At 39.8% G+C, this 9,665-nt stretch overlaps 1 protein-coding gene across 1 annotated transcript; it reads left to right on the top strand.

Moving 5' to 3' along the window:
• The first annotated feature begins 6,553 nt into the window (after window positions 1-6,553).
• On the top strand, window positions 6,554-9,550 carry LOC141428411 (E3 ubiquitin-protein ligase SIAH1A-like). Its single transcript, XM_074088402.1, has one exon. It carries the CDS (start codon window positions 6,998-7,000, stop codon window positions 7,841-7,843), a length of 846 nt encoding a protein of 281 aa, XP_073944503.1. The 5' UTR covers window positions 6,554-6,997; the 3' UTR covers window positions 7,844-9,550.
• The last annotated feature ends 115 nt before the right edge of the window (window positions 9,551-9,665 follow it).

Genomic DNA, 9,665 nt, shown 5'->3' with positions numbered 1-9,665 from the left:
TTAGTTCCCAGAATCAGAAATACTGAGTGCAAAAATTTTATCTTATTTCCTTTGTATCGAGAAAGAATACTATAATATCTCATTCGATTGCCCTGGTTGTGATAACAAGTGTTTTTTTAGGTACGATGCAGACAGCTGTGATGTATGTATCTATCTGGCGAGATAGAGTGAATACTCTTAGGTAGATAAAATGATAATATGAAACTGAGAACTGAAATCATATGTATTAAAAGAATTCCTTTTTAGAACTCGCTGCTCGATGAGTACCATCACCAATTCTTTTAAAAGCTCCACTAACTGTCCGTCTGTCCACAGAAAATACATTTCTTGTTTACAAGGAGGGTTTCTTGACAAATTAAGTATTTGCATTTTTGGATTTAAACATCTAGGTGATTATTAGCAATAATTTAAGTCCCGGATTATTTTCACAGAATCTACTTATGTAAAATTCCAAAATTTTTAAAATCTCTTTTTCTAGAGAGATGACATTTTGCACGAATGTTCATAGCTCATGATGTCATTTTAGAAAATTTCCAAAGTAATTTAGTACAATCCCGGTATTGCAATCCAGCCAAAACTTAGTGGTTAAAGCGAAAAAAGCTTCGGGTAATAGTCTATTCTATACTCCGTTTAATTTAAGATTTGAAGTAACAGTCAAATTGTAACACACGTTTCTCGGTATTTCGAACACAAATGGACTAAAAATACCTACATGTACATTTATTAGCGGTATTTTATTATTATGTTTTTATTACAGAAGTTAACACAATTTTAAATAGTTTGGTTGTTTCATTTAAAAACGTGTGCAAATTTTACCGTTAAGTTTCAAATGTTAAAATAAATGGAGTATAATAAGAAATATAATGATGACGTGGTCCTTCAAACCGGATATTTCGAAATATGATCGAGATATGATTATGAAGCATTGAAAAATTCGTATTCCGATGACGAATAGTACTTTCCTGCCACCTACTTCCGGATGTGGTGGACCTTATTACTAGTATGAGCAATTTACCAACTGCCTACCCTGGAATCAAACCAATGCACGCCAATTTGTACAGGGTGACTTCTAATTCGTGATCATAACTTAGTATTTCATGCTGTTAAAGCCGTTATGTAGAGAAAGGAGGCCTGTGCTAAGCAGAGGGAAGTATATAGGCTGGGATGATAATGATAATCCTGGAAACGTATACAAATTAAAAGCCGTCCTCTTTAAGCGGAACTTTTTCCCACGCATGACAAAAATCTGGAACCAGCTTCCCGGGACAGCATTCCCGGAGCGAGCGATATAACTTGGTACCTTTAAAAAACGAACCTATCAGCCTATCAAAGGGCCGGCAATGCACCTGTGATGTGATGTGTGTGTGTGTGTGTGTGTATGTTGCGGGTGACCATGGTGACCTCCCCTCTTATGTAAAAAAATGTAAAACCTTCTCACAAATGCTTTCGCTTTTCGTAGTGACATTCTTACAAAAATATTATCATGTAGGTATCTATTTACCTATTTTGGCAGAATGGAAAGCGTACATTATGCACCTCCTTCAAGCACTAAGTTTGTAAAGATATTTAATTTTGGATGTTCTTTACTTAATCCATATCCACGTGCGGCGGTGATTGCTTCCCAGCAGGTGACCCGTAGCTCGTTTACCCCATCTTCAGTCCTGGATTTGTCAATAGGCTGTACAGGCCGCGGCCTAGGGGCGGCAGGCGTACTAGGGGCGGCAACGTCCTAGGGGCAGCAGATTTCAGAGGATGCTCACTCGATTTTTTATTTTAGAAAGGCACATGGGTCGGCGGAAATAAAGTGGCCTACAGTCATTATCATCATCCCAATTCCCAGCCTATATACGTCCCACTGCTGGGCACAGGCCTCCTCTCAGAACAAGAGGGCTTGGGCCGTAGTTCCCACGCGGGCCCAGTGCGGTTTGGGAACTTCACACGCACCATTGAATTGCTTCGCAGGTTTGTGCAGGTTTGCTCACGATGTTTTCCTTCACCGCAAAGCTCGTGGTAAATTTCAAATGTTATTCCGCACATGAATTTCGAAAAACTCAGAGGTGCGAGCCGGGGTTTGAACCTACGACCCTCTGCTTGAGAGGCGATAGGTCAAACCACTAGGCCACCGCGGCTTTTTTTTACACTCATTAATGACTCATTAAAACACTCACTCACAAATCCGGCACTGCCCATCTTATAAAAAAAAACACAATATAACTCCTGTCACAACGTTATTGTGTTTTTTGAAATAAAATTAGGCACATGGATTGAGACACAAATTATTTTTATCCCAATGGACAGACAAACTAATTCTTCGCAGACAAAGTCGCAGGTAACAGCTAGTAAATCTATAAATAAACAACGACCGTTGTGTAAACTGAAATTAGAATAGAATGTCGCATGCGCAACGATCACAATCACAATGTAAATGACGTCGCGCGTTGCACGCCATCACTGCTTCTAGGAATCTTGATACTTGTGACACTTGACTACCTACAGTTTGTGTACAGTCGCCACGAGATATTTCGGGGCTGCCATGGTGTTCAAAAATATAGAAACAGTACTCTAAAACCTTAATAATAGAGTGCATGTGCCGATATTTTTGGCCGCTATGAAATATCTCAGGGTTTCTCAAAGTGGGGTACGCGAACCCCTAGGGGTTCGCTATTCTACGGTAGGGGGTTCGCGACAAGGTTTACGTGATGGTGGCTGCAAGCAAGACTGGCAAGATGATTAAGATTGGTTTTTGGAGTCTTTTTGTATTTTTTAACTCCAAATTTGTTACTTATTTGTTTTTATTTTCAGTCAGTTTATATTTAATAAGTTAAGAACCAGTTTTATTACTTTCTTTGGGGGGGGTTCGCTGTCGTCTAGAAACTTTAACAGGGGTACGTGGAGCCATAAGTTTGAGAAACCCTGAAATATCTGATAATAATAGTTGTATTTGTATATCACCTGCCTGAAGCTTTGTGAGTTGATTTGACACACTAAGGGGCTGTTTCACCATCCATTGATTAGTGTTAACTGGCGGTTAGGTGTGATGCCGTCTCTATTTGTTTTGTTCGAATAGACGGAGACGGCATGACATTTTACCGTCGGTTAACGCTTATCGATGGATGGTGAAACAGCCCCTTAGAGTTGGTACAGTCGGCAACAGAAATAGATGAGCAGTTGTAGTGCCCAAAATTGCCTAAACACTCTTATTACCATGGCAGTAGAGTAGTGTATAGATCATGTTGAGCACTGTGCCTAACCGCTCATACCGCTCATTGCAGGTGGTAGGACCTTGTGCAAGGTCCACCCGGATTGCTGCCACCATCTTGCTCGCTAATCCTGCCGTGAAGCAGCAGTGCTTGCACTGTTGTCTTTCGGCGTGGAGAGTAAGACAACCTGTGAAATTACTGGCACTTGAGGTATCCCATCTTAGGCCTCTAGGTTGGCAACGCAGATGCCGCGTTGGCCACCCAGATGTTTACGGGCGGTGGTGATCTGGTGGTGATGAAGTTGCCGTGGTGGCCTAGTAGTAGTTTGACCTATCGCCTCTCAAGCAGAGGGTCGTGGGTTCAAACCCCAGCTCGCACCTCTGAGTTTTTCGACATTCATGTGGGGAATTAAATTTGAAATTTATCACGAGCTTTGCGGTGAAGGAAAACATCGTGAGGAAACCTGCACAAACCTGCGAAGCAATTCAATGGTGCGTGTGAAGTTCCCAATCCGCACTGGGCCCGCGTGGGAACTATGGCCCAAGCCCTCTTGTTCTGAGAGGAGACCTGTGCCTAGCAGTGGGACGTATATAGGCTGGGATGGGATCTCTTACCATCAGGAGACCCACTTGCTCGCTTGCGATCCAGTCGAATAAAAAAAAACACCTCTGTTGCTGACTCTACATTACAAGTTTTAAGACAAAATCTTGTTGCATGCACGCACTTTTCAACCACTCTAATGAGGGTTTTCACAGAGGGGAAATATCGCTAGATGGCGTTAGTATCGTGAGGTCCGTTTGACGTTTGCTTGCGATTGGCTCATTTAGTTATTTAACCAATCACAAGCAAACGTCAAACGTACCTCACGACACTAACGCCATCTAGCGATATTTCGCCTCTGTGAAAACCCTCATTGAAAGAAAGGAAGAATGTGATATTTAGGTGTTACAAAGAAAAATCACAAAGTAAACAAATTTCAAGTAAAGACCCCAGCTCAGAATGTTGTCGGTCTTGTAATTTTTCAATTATTATACTAAGGGGCTTTTTCACCATCCATTGATTAGTGTTAACTGGCGATTAGGTGTGATGCCGTCTCTATTTGTTTTGTTCGAATAGACGGAGACGGCATCACATTTAACCGTCAGTTAACACTAATCAATGGATGGTGAAACAGCCCCTAAACTGAAAATATTAGACTTTAAACAAATTTTAAACAGACATTAAGTAGATTTTTATTTTTTTGGTGCGAGGAAAACTTAAAGTAGGTGCTAAAAATCTGAAATTTAATTTAACATTAAGGATATTAATGAACTAAAAGAATTTCCTTGCTCACCCGCGACCTTACGATAGCTAAGCTTATGCAAAATATGCGTGTTCATGCAGTTCCTCCACCTCCACACTGTAAGAACACACACAAATCACACAAACCCATCTATCACCACCACCACACCACACTGACGCGTTTCGAACTCAAACCGAGCTCATCTTCAGAGTAACACAGAGTAGAGAATTCAGGAATTTTGTGCATTTGTTAGGAATGCGGCCGGACTGGTACAACTTGGTTGGGGATCTTCAAAAAACGCGCCAAATCCTTTCTCAAAGGGCCGGCAACGCATCTGTAACTCAACTTATGTTATGGGATGGTTGTCCCGTGGACGGCGGTGATTGTTTTCTATCAGGTGACCTGCCTGCTCATATTCCCCCTGTCATTAAAAAAAGCCAATGTCCGGAAATTTTAAGGAACCAATAATATTTTCTGATATAGCTTTCTTTTTAACATTTTACACAAAACAATAAATATCAAAACTCCTACAAACTTCTTTTTCTTTCGTGAATGAAATTTTGTCGTTCTTGTGAAAAAGTAACTGGCCTGCGAAAGCTGTCCACGCATTTTTTAGAAACTTTTATCTTTTTGAGACTGTCAAAATTGTCATATTGTCATTCTAGTCCGGCTTAGATAGTTTTGATAGGTAGGTACTAGTCTAGAAGAAATAAATAAATATTGTTTGTAGAGTCGCGTTAGAATTAAAATGTTTATTCAATGCCAATCTGGTCAAAATGGTCCAAAAATGGATGCGTCTGGACTGTACGTAAATGGGCACTGACAAAGGTCATAAAACTTACCAACGGCCTCTTCAAGTGCATCATCAACTTTCACACATTACTACATGAGTTTTGATGCAGCTTGAAGAGTCCCGAATATAATTTAATATCTGAAAAATTTAAATAATTTCTAAGTATCAACATTGTTTAAATCAGTGAAGCAAGTGCTGTCAGCCCAAAGAGTTGTCAGCCTCATTTTTTTTTATTTGCGGCCGGGGGTTTCTCGTGGACAGCTTTCGCTGGCCAGAGTCTAAAGCCGAGTTTAGACTTGCAAGAAAAATCGTCAAGTTGCATTACATTGCGGCCTTTGCGGCGCTTGATTGACCGCTACAAACTCGTTGGCTTCAAAGCCTCGCAACGCAATGCAATGCAACTTGTACGATTTTTCTTGCAAGTCTAAACTCGGCTTAACAAGTAATATTTGAAACCTAACACCACCGGGCACACAACCGTAAACCTAGCGTCAGGTAATTTTAAATTTGTATCTGGTAACCCTACCTGCGTAGGACGTATTCGAGCGTTTTCAGATTATCCGATCCGATATCGGTATCGGACGCCGATACGATATCAGGGCAAGTAAAATGTATGAAATATGATCCGATATCGGATCGGATAGGATAATTTGAAAACGCTCTTAGACTGCACTACCTACTTAAAAAAATAAGACAAGGAAATAAAAATAAATATCACGCGACATGGTGACAAGTCCCACTTCCCAACTTTTCCTAAATTTTCATTGCCACGACTAGTACCACAAAAACTATAAAGGTATAATTCCAATAATTTAATAGGCACTATACCGTTAAGCGATTCGAACACAATCCGGGAGTAACGTAAAGGCGTCGCATAAAAAATGTATCTCAAAAATGCGTCAAAACAGTATTAAGGTATTAAGTAATGAACTTTTAGGCAGATTTATATGACGCGTGGTATAGTCCAAAAATAAGCAATGCTTTTTATTATGTTTAGATTATGTTGCTTACCTTTGATTGATTTTGAAATCGATTCCACTTTCATCCGTTTTCTTCTCTTTATTATCGTTTTCAGTTATAATAAATTATTATATCTATAGATAATGTAGGTACTCTGTGATTGTCGTAGTCAACAAAAAAAATCTAAAAACATGGTCTTGATTTAGTATTTACATTTAGCACAACTCGGACCAAGCTAATGTTTGTTGTGGTCAACGAGAGAGGTTGGTTGGTTGGACTTGGATGGTTGGTAACTCGTTGGTAACGTTGTTCTACAGCTACCACAGTCTATGTCTATGTCATCATGGTTGCTGTCATTTGACGCAATTTGGATTCGATTGGATCATTGGATGCTCAATTCGATTGGTCGTCAATGTCGACCGTCATTGAATTGAATCGTGCGACACTTTTCAACCTTTTGTGATATAGAGCAATCGTAGATCATAATTTTTGCCTTTTTCTAATCTGTCATAAAATCGCGTGTATCAAGGTAGGATAATGCAGTTCTAAGTGCCCCCGAGACATGGAAAATAGTTAACATTGACTATCAATAAAAATATAGCAGTGGCCTCCAAAGGTGTGATGGAATCTTTCTTCAAAGCGACTACCAAACGAAAGAAATCAGCAGTGGAAGGTTACAAGTGAGTGATGTTATCTAGTTAGGTCTTGCGTACATCGGTTGATCGGTGAACGCTGGTCGACGTATGTGCGCGTAACGGTGACATGAGCACGAGCAAGCGGCGCGGGGGAGCTAGCGGTTCCAGTTGTGCTGTGTCGGGGGTTGCGGCGCTGGCCAGTGTGCCCACCGCCATGTCGGCCGACCTCGCCTCGCTGTTCGAGTGCCCCGTATGCTTCGACTATGTCCTGCCGCCCATCCTGCAGTGCCAGAGTGGCCACTTGGTGTGCTCGAGCTGCCGCCCCAAGCTTTCCTGCTGCCCCACCTGCCGTGGGCCCCTGGGCAACATCCGTAACCTCGCCATGGAGAAAGTGGCTAGCAACGTAATGTTCCCCTGCAAGCACTCCAACACAGGCTGCACTGTTACCCTTGTACACACTGAAAAAGCTGAACATGAGGAAGCGTGCGAGTTCAGGCCCTACTCCTGTCCATGCCCTGGCGCGTCGTGCAAGTGGCAGGGCGGTCTAGACCAAGTGATGCCTCACCTAATGATGTCACACAAAAGCATCACCACCTTACAAGGAGAAGACATAGTGTTTCTGGCTACAGATATAAACCTTCCTGGAGCCGTGGACTGGGTTATGATGCAGTCATGCTTCAATCATCACTTCATGCTAGTTCTTGAGAAACAAGAGAAATTTGATGGGCATCAGCAGTTTTTTGCAATTGTGCAGCTAATAGGTTCCAGGAAGGAGGCAGAAAACTTTGCCTACAGGTTAGAGTTGAATGGCCACCGGCGCCGGCTTACCTGGGAGGCCATGCCACGCTCCATACACGAAGGGGTCTCCTCAGCCATTATGAATTCTGACTGCCTCGTTTTTGACACATCGCTTGCGCAGCTTTTTGCTGACAATGGGAACCTTGGAATAAATGTCACAATATCTATTGCCTAATAACAACAATGCCACATCTAGTATGTTCTAGAAAATACCTGCCACAAGAACTTATTTCATTGGCTATAAATAATAATCTAATTATATTTTAATTGTCAGTGAAATAAAACCATAAAAGATCTCTTATGATATTATAGACAATGTTTTAAATTATCAAAGTGGATATAATATTGATTGTTACAATTTGCATTGTTTATACTACTGACTTGACATGTTTTATACTTTACTATGGACATCAATGTAAGCCAAATGTTTTTTAATTCATTATCATTTTGTATATGTGTGTTCATTTTAGCATTAAGTAGTGGAAAGTTTAATTGAGGTGAATAGGTTCGCTTCCAGAAGGCCTTGTAAACATAGATATATAAATACAACAGATGGTGACCTCTCACAAGTGGGTGGAAGTGATTTCTTTATTCCAAAATATGAACAAATTATAATATTTGTGTTGTTAACATTTAATCATTTGTATATATGCATGAAGGTGTAATATTAAGATGTTTGGGCAATTTCTATACAATATTTTTACTGTGTGATTTTGCTTTCGAAGACTTCTTAATTGTGTTGGCAGTGACTGGAGACAGGTTACAAGTTGTAAGCCACCAAATTGTCTTGGTTTTTAATAATTATAAAGAAAACAGGCTGATGCAGAGTAAAGCATGGCAAGATTAGATTGCAAGTGAAATATAATAAATCTTTCAATAAAGGAATCAATTTTTTTTTTACTTTTGTAACATTTTTGAACCGCAACCAGTGTGGGCTACTTAAAGATACTGTATACACAAAATAGAACTTAAAGCAATTTTCCAAGCTCTTGATGAAAAATATCACAAGTCACAGGTACACCTTTTTCATAATACACTTTTTGTGTAAGCCTCCTTTTAATTCATAGGCAATATTGTTTTGTTCAGATCATATTCCAGCGCAATATAGTTTTAATCATTGTTATATTTGTATATAAACAATGATTTTCCATTATAAAAAATAAAATGTAACTGAAGAAGGATCCACGGGTTAATTACACTTATTTTACGGTTCCGACTGTGGCAGTTAATAAGCAGAAGTAAATTTCTTATTAGAAAGGAAATTGATTGGCCATGTCACTGCTATCATGATGCGTGTTTATGATGGCGTACGCATTATTTGTGATGTAGCAAGCATAGTCAACATTTTAGACAAAAACTTTCATTGCAACAGAGATACTTGAAAATGGTTGAACTGATTTTGACCAAATTTGATTAAAGCCCAATAAAGAAATACCAGCTTTCAATAGAAAGCTGCATTGAAATCGGTTCATCTGTTTAGGCCCGACAATGCCATCATTTATATTAAGGTTTAAAATCAAATATAACAAGAGTGAAATGGTCACATGCTATATAAACCTGACTGTCATGTTGTATGCTTTCAAGGAATATTATTTTGGATAGTTTTACTATTCAGGGCATTGTTTGGTGGTTCTGATCAATTGTTTTAGATTTAATAGCTTTTATTTATACAAAGACCATGTTACTTAATCATAGATATGTAATTGCCTAGTTATTCTGTACTTTATTACTCTTCCATGAGTTTATCCACTCAATTGGATATGTGCTACCTCATCGTCGATGCTGGTAGTGCACCATACTATTGTTTAAACCTTCTGTCTCTTAGGGTAAACCTGATGAAAAATACGAAAGATTCTAGTTTAAATAAACCTTTTGTAATATATGAAGTGGTTTTGATTAACATAGCCTAAGATCCTACTGTAAAACTCAACACCTACCTGTTTCTTTAATGAGAGGTGCCTGCAGATTACACAATGGGGTCATACAGCGCCGTCACC

Source organism: Choristoneura fumiferana, chromosome 5 (assembly GCF_025370935.1).
Source record: "Choristoneura fumiferana chromosome 5, NRCan_CFum_1, whole genome shotgun sequence".
Lineage (NCBI taxonomy): Eukaryota > Metazoa > Arthropoda > Insecta > Lepidoptera > Tortricidae > Choristoneura > Choristoneura fumiferana.
The sequence above is the reverse complement of the archived record's forward strand: the minus strand, read 5'-3'. Positions and strand labels throughout refer to the sequence as shown.